The sequence below is a fragment of the Columba livia genome, chromosome 17 (genome assembly GCF_036013475.1).
Source record: "Columba livia isolate bColLiv1 breed racing homer chromosome 17, bColLiv1.pat.W.v2, whole genome shotgun sequence".
Classification (NCBI taxonomy): Eukaryota; Metazoa; Chordata; class Aves; order Columbiformes; family Columbidae; genus Columba; species Columba livia.
Genome location: NC_088618.1, coordinates 10,562,222 through 10,578,661, shown reverse-complemented (window position 1 = coordinate 10,578,661; position 16,440 = coordinate 10,562,222). Strand labels below are relative to the sequence as shown.

At 42.9% G+C, this 16,440-nt stretch overlaps 1 protein-coding gene across 10 annotated transcripts in view; it reads right to left on the bottom strand.

Moving 5' to 3' along the window:
• Positions 1-240: 240 nt before the first annotated feature.
• The window catches only part of CIT (citron rho-interacting serine/threonine kinase), a 75,454-nt gene continuing 59,254 nt past the window's right edge, over positions 241-16,440 (bottom strand). For 4 of the 10 annotated variants that reach the window (XM_065033762.1, XM_065033763.1, XM_021280372.2 and 1 more), the window contains 20 exons: positions 16,263-16,403; positions 15,967-16,074; positions 15,096-15,258; positions 14,685-14,849; positions 13,486-13,623; positions 13,032-13,212; positions 12,733-12,824; positions 12,332-12,436; positions 11,285-11,454; positions 10,231-10,311; positions 9,894-10,029; positions 8,550-8,689; positions 7,604-7,696; positions 6,893-7,001; positions 6,631-6,759; positions 5,950-6,030; positions 5,263-5,341; positions 4,965-5,147; positions 3,825-4,158; positions 241-3,340 (listed from right to left, as the gene is read on the bottom strand). In XM_065033762.1, coding sequence (XP_064889834.1) covers positions 3,317-3,340; positions 3,825-4,158; positions 4,965-5,147; positions 5,263-5,341; positions 5,950-6,030; positions 6,631-6,759; positions 6,893-7,001; positions 7,604-7,696; positions 8,550-8,689; positions 9,894-10,029; positions 10,231-10,311; positions 11,285-11,454; positions 12,332-12,436; positions 12,733-12,824; positions 13,032-13,212; positions 13,486-13,623; positions 14,685-14,849; positions 15,096-15,258; positions 15,967-16,074; positions 16,263-16,403 — 2,652 coding nt within the window. In that variant the 3' untranslated portion in view covers positions 241-3,316. The remainder of the gene's footprint in view (positions 3,341-3,824; positions 4,159-4,964; positions 5,148-5,262; positions 5,342-5,949; positions 6,031-6,630; positions 6,760-6,892; positions 7,002-7,603; positions 7,697-8,549; positions 8,690-9,893; positions 10,030-10,230; positions 10,312-11,284; positions 11,455-12,331; positions 12,437-12,732; positions 12,825-13,031; positions 13,213-13,485; positions 13,624-14,684; positions 14,850-15,095; positions 15,259-15,966; positions 16,075-16,262; positions 16,404-16,440) is intronic. The other 6 variants (XM_065033769.1, XM_065033770.1, XM_065033772.1 and 3 more) reach the window with 3 other exon arrangements.

Sequence of the window (16,440 nt, the reverse complement as noted above, 5' to 3'; positions counted from 1 at the left end):
CTCACAGTCTGTGCTGTTATGTTTATTCTTGGCTGTTGCTAGGAGAGCACATTTTTAAGGTAGATGCAGAGACTTTCGTTACAGTCATTTTGGGGACTCTTGAGTAAGCCGTTCCATTCTGTGTCTATGGCAGAAAGAAGAGCTCCCTGCCCTCCCCGACCCCCTGTATTTGAGCACAGCGTGAGGTGGTCAAGCTGACAGTGGATTGTGCGGGGTTCTTGGTAATCAAAAGGCTCGATAAATAATTATTTTTTTTACTCCACCAGTTTCTGGATTATTTTAGTTTTGTTACAATTCTGATCATGCATCATAGGACTGCAACAATGAGCTTTAAATAAGTATTCTTTGTGCACAGTAAAATAGAAATAAAGGAACATTTAACAAGTTAGCATTTCATCATATACATCAGATAGTAGGCACAATAGATAAATCAAGCAGCTTGGGTTTTATGTAGAGCAGTTTCATGAAGAATGTCATGTAGACCAGAATGTAAGAGGAGCTATTAGTAACCCACCCACACACCCTCCACCGAGGCCTCGACTGGGGGCAGGGGAGTGGGTATGTGCACAAAACCAAAAACACTGAACAGTAGGAGGACAAATTAAGTTACTGTAGGCAGCAGTGTGAATATTAAAAACCTCTTCCTGTGAAAGAATACTTCAGACCCTGTAAAAACTGGTTCAGTTAAAAATAGATGTATTTACATTTAAGTCTGATCTAGCAAGTTTTCCCAGCAGGTATAAGTTAAGATGTACAGTTACTCTGCAGGTTGTACTCAATCTGACTTGATTGGTGAATGTTTTTTCTTGCTTTTTTCTTTTTTCCTTTTTTTTTTGGTCTTTTTTGTTTTTTTTTGTTTAAGTTGCAGCGATTAGGCCTTAAAGCACCAGCATATTACAGCAGTGGGATGAGGAACTATCTCCGTCCGCTTTGCTACCGGTACACTGCTGGGACAAATCCCAAACCTGTCATTAGATCACACTATTGTTAATTAAGATGGTTTTTTTCCAGCTCAAGATGTGTGGGTCATTTACCAGGGCGAGATTGTTTTCCCGTTTACTCACACGTGTTTTACCTCTACCCGTACCACTCGTTAAGTAGATGAGGGCAGAATTTCGCTGTAGGTGTTTGCAGCTGACTGCTGCTATAGTAAACTATTTGGACAAATGTACCTGTTTTGGTTCATATGAACATGATTTGTTTTTGTGAAGCCACTTATGCTACTTGTTCAGGGAATAACAACTATTAAGATGCTAAATATTGTCTAGGTTAGCTCTTTGGTAAGCTCTGACACCTATAGATTACACAGCCTCTAATGCTGGGTGCAATGGTGGGATGGCTCAGTGTTCTCTATGGAGAAGGAAGGGTTCATTTCACCATGCCAGTCAAGATAGTTATTTGTTTTTATTTGGTTATTGTTCGACAACAAAGTTCAATACCTTCCAGGTGGAGCTTTGAACTGTCCCTCTGGTTCCCTCCCTTGTCAACAATAAAAAGGTAATGAAGAAAACTCTTGGATTTCTAGAGACCTAAAACCTCATTTACGCTAATAAGCTTCAATTGCAATTTAATGTTAAAATTGTTCATGGGAGCAAGGAGGACTGAGCCGAGGCCCCTCCGCTATCTGCAGGTGGCTGCCACAGCCACCCCAAGCCAAAACACTAGTGTTGAAAAACACACGCTTTACAATAAAAAAGTAGAAACCAAGTCAATTCCCTTTTGTTACGAATATAAAGTTTCTTGTAAATATGTACAGTCCTTTGAGCTATTTCTATAGCAGGAAGCATTTCACGAACAAGACACGAGATATACACTTTCCGGAATCAACAGGCCCGTTTCTGAGGGCTTGAAGATCTTCCGTGAGATGCAAAGATTTAAAGACTGATCTCAGCGACCTTTCAAAATATTCAGACCAGGAGACAAAAACTTCCAGCAACTTTCCTGCCAAATCATCTGACCTAAAAGAACCCAACAGACAAGAGAACGGAATACAATATCCATGGAACTCGCCAAAGGACACTGACAGGGCGTTTGAATTTGCCTGGGTTTCTAGAACTGGTTAGCACGGGCTTCAAGGGACTAGCAGAGGTTTAATGAGTGTGGCCAAGGGAAGACTGGATGCAGTTTTGCTCTTTCCAGTTGTAAAGAACATGGTTGTTCACTTAGGATGTTGCTATTGCAGACTGAATGATCAAAACCTGCTTTGAAAATCATTTGCTCTCTGCTTTGTGTTCACAGCAAAAGAGAATAGCAGCAATAAATGGCTCATGGTTAGATACGCAGAAGCAAAGGTGAAGGTGCGTTCTGTAACTGCTAAAGCTGTTCATTGTGAGTATCCTCCTGTGCCATGACGTTTGGTTCCTATTGTACGACAAGTTACAGACCATGGGAAGAGCTGGCCCTGGGCTGCTCCTCCCGCTGCGGAACCCCAGGCTGGGTGACCACAGCAGCATTGCTGAAGGGACCGTGTTCAGAACACAAGTGTGACTGTAATTCTTGTCATAAAATAAGGCTTGTTAACTCTTCGTTGCCAAATTTCCAGAGTAATTAATAGTTATTTTTGCAGCGTAATCTAAAGGTTTCAGTTAATTTACAAGTGAGGTACAATACACTACTCAGCAAAGCAACCTAAAAGGAGAGAGCAGCCAGTGATGGTGCAGCAGCATGCAGTGAACTGTCATGCAGAAGACCTGGATAAAGTCTGACACCCCAGTAGCGTATAGGTAAAGCACTTTGTCTCGGGGCCGGGCACACGGGATTGGTTAACACAGGGTTCTTCCCTTCCCATCAGAGCTGCTCTAGAGCAATTTTAGTAAGAACAAAGTAACTTTCAGAAGTGGCAGGTGAACAGACTAATCAGAAGAAATTTTTCTTGTGTTCTGTAGAGCATATACTGAAAACCTTGCTCACCTTGGCCCTTCTGTTTCCAGGCCATCAGGAATTCCCACCATGTCTCAGAACTATGATCAATTACCTGGTAAGGGGTGCTAACCACATTAAAGACCTGGGGTGGGACTCCAGTCCCGTTTAATTTCCTTGATGAACTACTAGGGACTAAAGTGAATACAAAAAGTCCATGAACTGCTTGAAAGAGTAACAGTAGTACAAAGTGCAAAAACAGGAGTGCAGGAAAGTGCAGAGAAATTAACTGAGATGCGAACAATCTTCAAAAGCATCACGCCTCCCGATGCGGAGCCGGCTTTGGCCCAGGAGTGCTGTGGTGGTAACTGGGCAGCAGATATATGGAGTGCATATACTCAGTATATTTCCTTTTTTTTCCTGCAGGTCAAGATGAGTAACTTTGTGTAGCTGAGACTTACACTGAAGACTGGTCCCAGACCTGGCAGGGGAATAAAGTGACAGTTACAAGTCACAGGTATTTTTCTCACGCATGCAGAGGTGCCAGCAGCAGCACATCACCTAACTCCTGCTGCTGTGGTGTGCGAGCTGCGCGCTGCTGGCTTCTCGGTGCCAGAATGAGCCACCAACAAAGGCAAGTACTATCAGCAGCACTCTGAACACAGCAGGCTCCAGACATTGTCCCCTTTGAGTCCTCAATAACTTGATTTCTGTTGGTAAATGCACCTTTGCTTTCAGCTTTCAGGACTTTAGCCTGTTCAGAGTCCATCTGCTTCTGTAGTTACAAAACTAGAGCACAGGGCAAGGTGTTCACAGGACCACCGAGTTACACTGTGCCTGCTCTCTTTAACAGAAGTTGAGGGGGATGAGATTTGATTTACTCTTGTACTTTACAGCACCGTCAGCCCTTCTGCACTCCTCACCTTTTTCCAAGAACAGAAAAGTGCTCGGGGCTCCTGACTCACCTTATTGACTTGAGCAAGAGGAGTTCTGGCACCACTCACAGGCAGTCGTCCTCGGCTGCTCTCGTCGAACAGTCTGCCAGGGGACCTTTCTCTGCGGGTGCTCAGAAGCCGGCCTGGAGATTTCTCCCTCTCCAGCGGTCGCCCAGGTGACTTGTCCCTGCGCAGCTCTGTCCTTCCCTCGCGGTACCGGTGCGGCGTGCTTGGCTCTCGAGGGTGGCTGGGACCTTCCGGTGGTCCTGGGCTTGACGCTACCCGCTTGGTTATGTGCTCGTTGTATGTGGGCGGACCTCTCTTGTTAGGGCTGCTGTCATTCAAAAATAATGGACGCGAACAGCTGAGCGACAAAAACCTCACGTTACATTTTCTTTTAGCAAAAATGTAACTTCCCCCAAACACCCAGCAGTGGTGAGCTGAAAAAACATCAGACCTCCCTGAGCCAAGATGAGAAGTCCCAAGATATTTGGACAGCTGATTAGCAACACTAGTAAAGTGCCTTAATGAGGTGCTAATGTAAGTCATGGCTATGTAACAGGCCACAAAAGTACACATTTTCATGTTTGTAATCTGTATATTTTTCCATGTTAAAGTACACTAAAATGCAATATATGCCTTTTCATGTACAAAATTTTCAGTAGCTCCGGGTCAGGATGAGCTACAAGCCTCTTTGTCTCCATTTCCAATGCACAGGGGCACTATCAACCCCCATATTTATTCACCTGTCTCAAGTATCACAGGCTCTCAACACTGCCTCCCCAAGGCAGCCTCATTATTGAAGAGAAAGGGGCTTTAGAGATTGTTACAGTCAGGTGATGTTTAGTGGCCTGGCAACAGCATCTAAGCTCACCAAGCTTTGAAGTCACAGCTAAATCACAAGATAGAAGTAGAAGAGCTGAAGATCACAAAGCATTTGTGGAGATTACCCACATCTTCCTACAGAGTTAGTGTTTCTTTGCCTTGATTTTAAAACGTCAGTGACTCTACTCCTTGTTCCATTCCAGCATTACAATAATTGGGTAACATCAGCCTGTGTCTCTAAGAATGGAACAAGGGCATTCAACATCTCGGGGTGGGGGGAAGCCATCTGGAGCAAAGTTTGCTCACAAGGGGCGCAAGGACCACACCACACGGACTTCATCATACCTGCGTGTAGCAGAAGAGCCTCGGTGGTGCTGCTCGTTGTTGGTCTCCTTCACGAGATTGCCCTTACAGCAAATCACCCTTAATTTGTCTTGGTAGGAGGAGGCCAAGTAGATCGCTCCAGATGAAATTGCAGGCCCCAGATACCGTGGGTTTGGTATCTCCAAGTGGGCTCGTGCAGGAGTTCTGGGTAAAATCGCAGGAAAAAGTCTTTACAATGACAACACTGTCCCTTTTCCTGGGAACTACACGTGTTCTTGCAGAACGTGCTGTTCAGACTAATGAGAAGAGAACAACTTACCCTAGAGAAGCTCGTGCCTGAATCTCAATCACTTCAAGGGAATTGAAGTGGGTCACAAACAGGTAGGGCTCTCTGTAGGCTGAAGGAGCACCACGGAGGGAGGGAAAACAAAAATTATCTGTTAGAAACTTCCAAAAAGCATCAGTGAATGCAACCAAGCCTCATGGCCCCTTGAGAAACTAATGGAATATAGTTTCTGTAATAAGACATAGACGCTATTACTAAATAGGGAGATTCAAGGTTAAAGAATTGTTGCTTTGAAACTGTATCTGTCTCAAGAATTTTACTAACCAAAGTATCATGAAAAAGGCATTAAAACCAGACTATTAACAAAATCCCATCAGGTAGTGCAAAAAGCCTGAGGGAATCACACTGACATTATATGTTCTTGTCTGTTTCAGAAACCTCCAAGCATCGTCAAAAATTCCACTATCCAGTTCGGTCATTGTCAGACTAGGAACATTAAGAAAATATAACTCTGGTTTAGTTTTCCTCAAATGGCTTATACCTCAGAAGGTCTGCCATTTGGATTTATAATGAGCTTCACCCATGGGAAATCTCCATAGTTTGAGAGATCTGGGAGAGGGAAGAGGAAGCAGGAGCACTGAGTGAAGAACACCCGTCCACAAGGATGCTTCCCAGGTTCAATAATTCCCATAATCCAGGTGAATGTCCCTCAACACCTACCAAAGGCCAAGGGCAAGCGATTCCATTTCAGGTCATCTGTCCGACTGCGTCTTCCATAGGAATCCACAAAGACACCAAACTCTGAAAAGGAAAGCAACGCCATGTCATTTATTTTTGGAGGGACAAAGGTGATTGACCTTGGGCTTTTTGACAGGGACATGGTGCCTTCTGTCTTGAAATCCTCGAGTGCCCTAGTTGACATTTCCATGACATTATCCTACAGGGCCAACAAAAGCAGCTATATGAACAAATAACACCCTCTTTTATTTCATCACAAGAAGATTAAAAATTCTCATCTGTCTGTATGGAAACCAGACAAGAGAACCAAAATTAGAAAAGCCCTTAACATTTTATCAGGATAATCACACACCTGTTTGCACTTAACATTGATTACAACCCCTCCCCTGTGTGTGGCAACTGATCCACAGGCACCAAGAACTTGAAGCCAGAAGCACAATGACCAAAACCAGCAGCATTACTGTAGTGCCAATGCCCTGCGCATCTTACTGTGTAACCCACCACACACAACCTTTCAGGGCTCTTAGATTCACAGCCTGCAACAAATATTCATTACAGGTCCTAGAATGTTGTCTCTGTTCAGCTTTTCTTTCCAGCAGAATGGCAGTTCATGTATCAGAGAACAGATGTGGCGCAACATCTGCACAACCATCTACCACTTACCATGGAAACACAGCAGATACTCCTCCCGCTGCCCCGTTGGGTTCACCTGGATGATACTGACTGGAAAACTGTTGGTGGAAGCAGCAAACACAGCAGAGGCCAAAGTGTGGTCATTTTTATCCAGAAACTCTGCAAAGAGAATGGAGAAAAAGAGCTTGATCAGCAACAACTGTCTTTCTTTTTTCCCCAAACTGCTTTAGAAAAGCCCCACCAAAAGAATCCGTGGAGCCACTTGGTGCGTTCCTCAGGAAGTGCCTCCTACCTTCCAGCGTATACTGCTTCATCTCTATTTCATAGAACTTGTTGGTTCCGATGATGATGCTGTACGTGGTCAAATGGATGCAGCTGCAAGGCTCAGAGGTTTCGATCTCCTGCAAAACAAGTATGGACCAATATTAGTTCCCTATAACAGTTTACAGATTTTGCTTATTCTGGAAGATTATATATCACCACATTTATCTTTATAAAAGCTGTTCTAGGACAATCACTTCCTAGCCTGAAGTCACCAGGAATCATGGCAGCTGCTGCAAAGGCCAATGGAAGATCCCAAGACAACAGCAGCAGGAGTGACCCCAGCCAAGTCCCAGACTCTGTAGAACCACAGAGCAGAACTCTTGGCACTGGGCACGTCCCTCGCTGTGATTATCCCAACAGAAACAATCAGTTCGCTAAAGCATCTCTGCTGTTAACACTTAAGAAATTAGCTTGATGGCACCTTAAGCAAAAGGAAGACAAACAAACACAATCTTCTGTCCTTCTTTGTATGACCTGACACATCCCACGATCACTGTTCTGTTCTGTGTCTCTTCAAATAAGCCAGCTCTTATTAAAGGCAATTGCTGCCTACTCCAGTTTTGGTGTGTGTTGCAATTTGTTATCATTTCAGCTGGCAAACAAATGTTCTTGGGCATGCAAAAAGAGATGTTTGCTCCAAAGCAAAGTCTTGGTGCAATATGTGAGTTACCCAGCTTACCTTTCTGATACAGAACTTGCTCAAGCTCTCGTTGTACCGCAGAACAACCACTTTATTGGGCATGGCTGCACAGATACAAAGAGTGTTCTCAACCTGTAAGGATGATTACAAGCAGAGTTCAGGATGGTAATAATGAATTCATTCCAACACTGAGTATGGGAAACAGATCTGAGTACCTCTTGCCACAAAAAGAACTTGGCGGAGATAAGCAAATACATTTTTAATAGAGTAGTTTTTGTGAGTTAGCGAAATAATAAAACCCTCTTCACATTCTCAAAAGAGAACGTGAATTTGAACTGCTTCTATCATTTCTTTTATACTTGAAAGAAGTTAATAAAAAATACGGTTTTCCACAAAAAATGTTTCATTAAAAGGGATAAAAAATTCAAACAGGTCAGGCCTACATTTTAATCCCTGAAACTGTTACCTTAAACACCACTTTGAAATGAATGCTGTTCCATTTGTTGTCAAAGTAGTCTGTAGAATGAACTGTCAATGAGAATTTTTGCTGTGGCTGAATGTTCTACACTAAAACTAGGAACTAATGGAAATATCAAGTGTTATCCAGTGATGCAAACGCCTAAATACATTTGCTGGTCTGGAAACTGTTAGATGACATTCAAGAACAAAGAGTGGATGGAATTCACTAATTATAAATCTCAAACTTGAAGTCAACTGTGAGGAGGCAGTTATACTATATGGTGTATTTCTTATTATGTAGCAGTGTAGGCTACACCATCCCATCATCCTGACTGGATTTATTCAGTACAGCAGTTGATGCTCCATACGGCCTCCAGCTCAGCTGCTCTTCAGCCCCTACACTCTCCTTGATGAAAAAGATTTAAAGCGAGAACATAGACCTTGGATTTGTTGCCAGTGAAATAAAGATGCTGATGTCATTAATATTAAACTACGTACAGTCTGAAGGGAGGGAGCTGTGCCCTACCTTGCCAGCAGCGAACAGGTGACATCCTTTGACAGCCTCAAAGACATTCGGTGAGATATCGGGCTGGGCTGGGAGGTGAGACTGGGCTAGAGATTGCTTCACTTTCTTTACATCAACAAGGCACAGAGCCCTTTCTTCTCCTGGAAACAAAAACGGTTACATTTCATCGAGGGAAAATTCCCTATTCTCTACAAAAGTCTGTTGTGTTACCTAAGCGGCAGCTTATCGCCACAGGCTGTTACTGTGGTAACTGTCATAAGGTACCATGTAGAATTCATTCTATATTATTCCTATTAAAAGTGAAACAGAAAACGTACAAAAACCCAACCACACAACAGGCACTAAATCCACTGGGAGAACAATCGTTCTCTCTGAGGGTTATTAGTGTTGCGAAGGTCTAGTAGGTCACAGTGGCCTCATTAGGACACTATTCAAAATTAGCCAGGAAGAGTTATTTTACCCTGCAGAACATCTTTAGTAAAAGGTTCTTTAGCCTCCCTGTGCCACCAGAACTGGCTGTGCAGTTCTGAGAAGTGCCCTAATAAACTGCGTTACAGACCAAGCGCAGTTCTCAGAAGTCTGGTGATACACTGACATTGCTGCCTCCTCAGTTTGTGTAAGAGTTCATTTTTCCAGTTGCTTCTTTCTCTTTACAAGGGGGAACATGCAGAACAAACAGAACAAGAGAAAGAATTTGCTTTTCTTTCCCAACAAATGTCATAGGGACACTTGATAATTTGGGCTTTCAGATGAAGATACGCCCTGATGTTCAGCATGCCCACATCAGTGTAGGAAGGATTATCTCTGGAAAACCACAGATGGAGAGATTAAAGCTGGTGTTTCTTTCATAAGGGAATCTTAAACAAACCATGAAAGAAGTCTCAATTTTGTTACATTGATTAGTGTTTGGAGCAAGAGAGGTTGAGTTGTTGACTCCTGGCAACAGTGATGACATCGTCATCCTCAAATGGTTAACTATGTCAAAAAGAAAGGTTTAGGAAGAGCCAAGCTCACTAACCAGGTCAACACTTGTTACATTGAACTTAAAATGAACCCCAAAACTAGGAATGTTTTCTTTCTGGTTCATCTCTCCCTCAGCTCTGGAAACTGAGAAATGGCTTTCTCGTGAAGGTTTAACTGAGCCTCCATTCATATATTCATTTACAGGAAAAGCTCAGAAAATATCGTGTTAACCACAGAAAGTGATTCCTGACAATAAACTGATTAAAAAAGGAAACAATCCTGCACTGACTCTAAAGGAAAGCCCGGCCCTCCGGCAGCGCAGTCCCCCTGGCGGTACAGAGCAATTCCACACGCTTCAGCAGCACACAGAGCAGCACACACCTGCTATCATGAGTAGCTTCTCCAGATCCTTGATGAGGTGAATTTGGAAGACAGCACCCATTCCTGGGATGTGCGTTAAGGAATTCTTCAGTACATTCAGGGCATAGAGACCTTCTTCTGCACCCACCAGTACCACCTGCAGTGACCACAGGAAGAAATAAAATGAGCACCACACGAGGAGAACAAGGAAAGCTGCAAGAGCAAACCCGGGCGATACTGTTTGCCACCAAAGAGAAAAAGCAAACAAGTATGTAGTTACACACGTCGCTCTTCAGAAACCGTTTCTATGAATGAAACATCCAGTGCTCTGCAAGGCCCAGCTGAACATTGCCATTACCTGGTCACTGAAGGGCATTGTGCAATTTATATCCAAGCGGTCTTCACCCTCCAGCTTCAGCAGGGAGTTGCCAAGCAACTTCTGCAAATGACAAAAAGATTTTGTTGTTGTTGCTGAGTTAATCTTTATCTCTTTCTCTATTAGTATTTTAACAACGTAAGGTCATCATTTCAGACAGGCAAAAAGCTTGGCATCGGTTTCTTTATCTCAGAAAGCTAAATATTGCAGGGGTACCACCTACAAAAGAATTAGTAAACTGTTATCTACCTGAAACACAGGCAAACCAATCAGAATTAACCTAAACTCAGACAGAACCTATTGCCGTCCTTATCCTTTCCATTCCCCGCAGTGTCCTGCAGTGAAGCACTGACATTTTCCTAGGGGATGGATTAAAAGAGTCCAAATGGTGGTGGGAGGATGTATTTTCCTCAGAGACAACGGGAATGCCAGCACGAGGAAAGAGATGATTTCCTGCGAGTCAGATATTCCCTCCTCCAGCACTAACATTCTAACATGCAGTGCTATAGAATCAAATCTCCCTTTATCAGAAAACAGAGTTATCGGTGCATCAATGATGAAAAAGGCTATGCAAAACCAAAACAAATCCATTTAACCTCTTATTCTTATGAGAAATACTAAAAACCACGCACAGCCCTCCCCGCCAAGAAACAAAAAACCCCCAACTCTGTAAGAATGAGAGGAGAGGGAGCTTTTTGCTTCTTTTTCTTTCTTTCTTGGTTTGCTCACTTGATGTGGTATATTATGAGATTATAAACCATGTCCTAACTGCTCTTCCGTTTTTGTTTGCTGGAATTACAGACAGATAACTTAGGGATCCTCTTACTACACTCCCCAAGGCTAAAGGAGGGGATTGTAACATAAAGCATCTGTCTCACCACAAACTAGTTTCCTGGTACTCAGTTTGTACATCATAAGGCAGAAGTAATAACTTACCTTCGGTTAAACCTCAGTATGTCAAATACCGAAAAATCATTTTGCAAAACTCTGCTCCCTCCCAGAATATTTTATTATTAAATGAAACTTTGATACTCACAGCATCAGCCTCAGCTTTTTCTCTGGAAACTCTCCCACCTGCCACTATTGATTCCAGTGCTGTGACCCAGCGCTGTTTGTCAGGGAAGCTGGGTGCTAACAGGTAGAGTGTTCTACCAGGCCAGCAAGTGGTGTGTGGATGAGACTCCAATTTTAGGATATATGGCACATCTGAGATGTTATATAGATAGAATAAGACTTAGATTAGTTTTTGGAATATTGTCAGTGGACTTAAAATCAACACCTTTCAGCCTCATTGGAGAGAAGTCGTATTTAACATGAAGTGTTACCATGGCAATTTATACATAGGTTTCTCCTTTACAGGTCCTGCACAGCCCAGCTACTTAAAGCTAAATATTAGCTGGATGTATGCAAACCATACATACAACGCTGTCTGTACTAAATAAAAATAATATATTGCCTTTTATTCAAAAGAGAAAGAAATACCATTGTAAAAAAAAAATACAAAACCAGTCACTTGACTAAAGTTTTCCCTGTACTGTTCAAGAAAAATCTGTAAAAATTGGTTATGGAAACCTTTGTTGTTAACAATCTGTATCCTTTAATGTCAAAGACAAGACATACATGATCTTTTCATCAGTTCTATTCAATACATACAAAACAAAACATCAACATTTTTTCATAAGAAGAGATTGTATACACCCCGCAGTATTTCTAAGTTAATGACTTTCTGGTGAGAGCACAACGGTGGCAAGAGTTATGACACTTCACACTTGATAGAAAGCATTAAGAGAAGAAATGTAAATAGACAGAGTGCTTCTAAGTATGTTACAAGACTCTTCAAATTTACTTCCATTCGGCTTCATGATTATTATTCACAGTTCAATGACCATGACAGAAGCAACCGCCTGTGTGTAACTAGATCTACATGACTGACCTATTCACCTAATTCAAATAGAGGTAAGCTCAAAATTACACAGTTACAGAGTCAAAGTTCAAGGGAGAAAATGCTGTTCAGCCAAACAGAATGCCAGCTGATGGCAAGCCAGAGGAAATCCCTTTGACCTCAGCTACATAAGATTCTCACCTGTCTTTGCTGTATTGGTAAGTTCAGTAGCTCCTACAGCTCCGTGAACTGTCACGTCACCGTCAGGAAGGCAGAGCTCAAACTCCTCCAGAGGCCTCTGTCCAGCTGCAGGGAGAACAGGGAGACACGTTAGGAAAGAACAACAAACAAGTAAATAGCAAGAAAATAATTGTGATAGCAAAATACGCAGATACGCCCTGTTTGTTTCACAGCTGGATTTTTACAACGTACCAGCTAGTACAACTGTTAAGGATTTGAAAAAGCAATAGTGTTGCCCTATTACAGAAGATTTAGCTCAATTAGGTATGGCCACAGCAAAGGGCAACATCCTCAAACCTCTCAACTCATCAAACAATTTCTGCAGATTATAAAAAATGTTCTTCCTAGAAATGCGCAGTTACCTTCTCTTGCTTCTGCATCATAAATGAGCACTTTCGTTCCCTCCAGGACAATATACTTCCTGTCCCAGCCCTGTTGCCCACGTTTATTATTCCTGAAGAAAACAAGCACAAAGCCATGTTGGATTTTCTGCCTGAATTCCAAATAAAACAAAACTCCTAGAAAGGCAAACTTCAGTGGCAAGAATTAATTGTAACGGGCATGTGGCATGTACCGATTATCACATTGTAAGAGCCAGGACAATATAAGGATCTGTTCCAAATGTTTCAGCACCTGACATGGCACCGACTCATGTTTATACCTTGGCACTTTCATCCACCCTTCAAGGCGCAGACTGCTGCTTGGCTCCTTCAGCTGCAGACCGGGAGAATTCATTTTGTCCCGGCAGAACGCTTCAGAGAAGTGCGTGGCATATTCTGCTGGCAGTCCACAAGTGGCTGGCAAGCAAGTTGAGCATTTTGGGTGACACATCACCTGGCATTCTGACAAAAGGACAGAGGAAAAACTTCTGTTAAATGACAAAAATATCATGACATAGCTGCCTCAACTTCTAACCCACAAAGCCCAGCTTTTCCAAGAATCATCCACTCTAAACCATCAGATGTTTTCTAATGTAGAATGTTTGCACCAATTAGTTTCAAAGTCTTCACACTTGGGCCTTTCTTCAGCTTTCACTGCAAATCCGTTCTAGGCAGCTGACGCTTTTCATTCTACCGTCCAGTTACACTTAGTTTATGCACACGCTCTGCTCTTACCAAGACATTTAGATGCTTGCCGTCCAAAGTGCACCGTATCCAGACACACAGCACATTTTGTTGCTCTCATATTTAGCCCCACATTAAAACGATGTGGGATATTGTGATGCATTCGCTCTTTCAGGCGTCGGCTGTACTCTGGAAGGGACAAAATTCATTATCAGGGTGAAAACTGTGATAGGGATGAAAATTATGGTAAGTTTTGGCATATTAAGGCCAAGATAATAAACAGTGATTACATTTCTGCATCAAAGCCCTGCAGAACGCAGACACTGTCTATTTTCCTTTGCAGTCTGCAAATCTTAAGCTACATTAACACCTCAGTAATTACCTTATCAGATGAGCAGAATGTGCTGCTTGAGAAGACTGTGGCACTGAAATGGCTAATGTTTGCTGTAGCAAGATTATGTCAATCAATACATCTACGTTTCAAGTCTGAACACAGCTCCAATTCCTACAATGTGCTAAACTAATCTCTCAGTTTTGCTTACAGCCAACAAACCCTTCGACACCTGTACTGCTGTGATCAACGCAGCGCTGGCCGCCTTCATGGCAGCCACCAGCACCGGCATCTCTTAAAGCACATATAGGTCTATACTGACACAGTTTATCTTTCAAGGCATTATCATGTACTGGTGAACATGATCCTCTCGCTGCCCATGATCTGCCCCGGGGACATCTCCCCATACCAATGTCACACACCCGTCCAGCACCCTGTGTCTCCCCAGCTGTCTGTGATGGTTGGACCAGTTTGTGGGTTCTGGCTTTTTCCAGCTTCAGGCTGGAGGTTTTAGTTCAGTCTCACTCTGGAATACTGGATAACTAAGAATAAATGAGTGGAGCCCTCAATCCTTTAATTTTTTTCTGATGATCCTCTCCCCTCCATTCTCACGGATATAGAAGGGTATCCCCTTTTTCTAATTAATATTATATCAATGTGGTCTTTCACCTAGTATCCCCCTTTTATGCCTAACTGAAGACTTTTCCCTTCACAAAAAGTCTTGATAGAACCTTTCTGCTCAGCAGAACAACTCCTCTCTTTAGACAAGTAAAAATGTAACTGCTAAGGAAACAGCCATAAACAACCATTTGATCAATGCAGAGAGTAGTACAGAAACACACTCCTTTTAAATAAACACGCCCTTAAAACAATTCCTACCAATCATTACTTTATCGTTGAAGTTTCACCCAGAACGTACCCTCTGGTGTGGAAGATTCCTTCCTGCGGCTGGAGGGCGGAGCGAGCAAACTGATGGGAGTGGGCTGGTGCTCTGGCGAGCGCACTATGGCAGACATGATGATCTGCTGCCTGGCTGTGGCTGGCGTGGATGGATGAGGGTGGTCTGATATTTTCCGATGAGCGGCTACAGACAAGATAAATGCCACTCGTCAACATAACCGATATGAAACACGAGTTCACAGCAGTGGTTCTGTGTAACCATTCAGTGGTTACCACCCACAGAAAAAAGTGTAGCCGTACTGCATCTTCACAGCAGTAGATAAGAATTAAACAACATATGCTATTGCTATGGTGGCACACAATTAAAGGCACGTTTTCAGACCAAAAACGTGTGTCTCCTTCCAGATTCACCTTTTCTGTTAACCCCTACCTTCTTCACGAGCAGATCTGAGTTCAATGCGTGTTTTCTGTAGAGCCTCCTCCAGCTCAGCAGAACGAGCCTTCTCCTTCTCCAGTGCCACTTTCAGCTCATTGTATTGCAGGGGAACCTGTGTGGGTAAAGAAGGGTCCTCTTTCCGCCGACTAAACAGGCCCTAGCAACAGAAACACACAGACAACTCCTAACTCCTAGTAAGAGATGGCTTAAACTAGGCACAGTGCAACTAGCTAGTGGCAGCCCGGCCAGAGGGCCCAATGGCAACTCTGATATGCGTAAGGATGGACTTTTAGTTCATATTGGCACTGGAGAGAAAATGTTGAGATATGGATTAATTAAAGAGGGACATGCGTTACCTGTTAGTACTCACACCTTGAGTTTCCGAAAGCATCTAAACAGAGGATCTCAAAATAGGTGGTTAAAATTAAATTACTTAATTCAAAATAACAGAATGGCTTATGACAAAGATGTGACACAAGTCACACTGCCTGACTAGTCAATCCTATGCTGCAACTACAAGACAACCACTCTAGATACAACATCTGCTCATACACACGTACATACTTACCATTAAAAAAACAAAACAAAACAAAAACCACAGTTAAAATTCTGTTGTCCTACAGCCTCACTGATGTGTAGCTACTGGGCTGTAATTAAGTATTGTAGGCATAACAAAATACTGCAAAAGCAACAAAGAGTAAATTCTGTGCAGTAACATTCACATTCAGTGACTCAGAATGCTCTTAAATGAGGACGCATTTGTGTTACACAAAGAAAAATAAGACAGAATATTATGAATACACAGCACATAACTAATTACAAAACCACCGTTTGATTCCATGCCTCTCAAACCTTTTTCACCCACCTTTTTCTTTTTTGCTGGTTGGTCCATCTTTGCCTGCAGGAAATCAATGAGTTTGGTTTGCTGAGAAATAGTGCCCTCCATTTTCACTTTTTCATGGGAATAGAGAACCTGTGAACCACACACACACATAGAAATTGAATCTTTACAGAAGAAACAGGAAACTCAGTATCAGAACAAGGCTAAAAATAGTCAATGGCAAGTGTCACACAGACACGGCGGATCACACCCCAGCGCCCCACAGGGCGGGGGTTTCAGGATGGGGAGCACAGTCCTGCCCACTCCTTCCTCGCCCTCACCTGAATGTTTTCCAGCTGATATTCCAGGTCACTCCTTTCTGTTTTCAGAAGATCTGCTCGATCTAGAGCCTCCTGCAGCCCTTGCGTTAGGCGGAAGATGTGATTCTTTTGCAGATCCATTTGCTGCTGCAGCTTTGCCTGCTGTTAACAGGAAAACAAAGGCCAGTGTTTCGGTTTG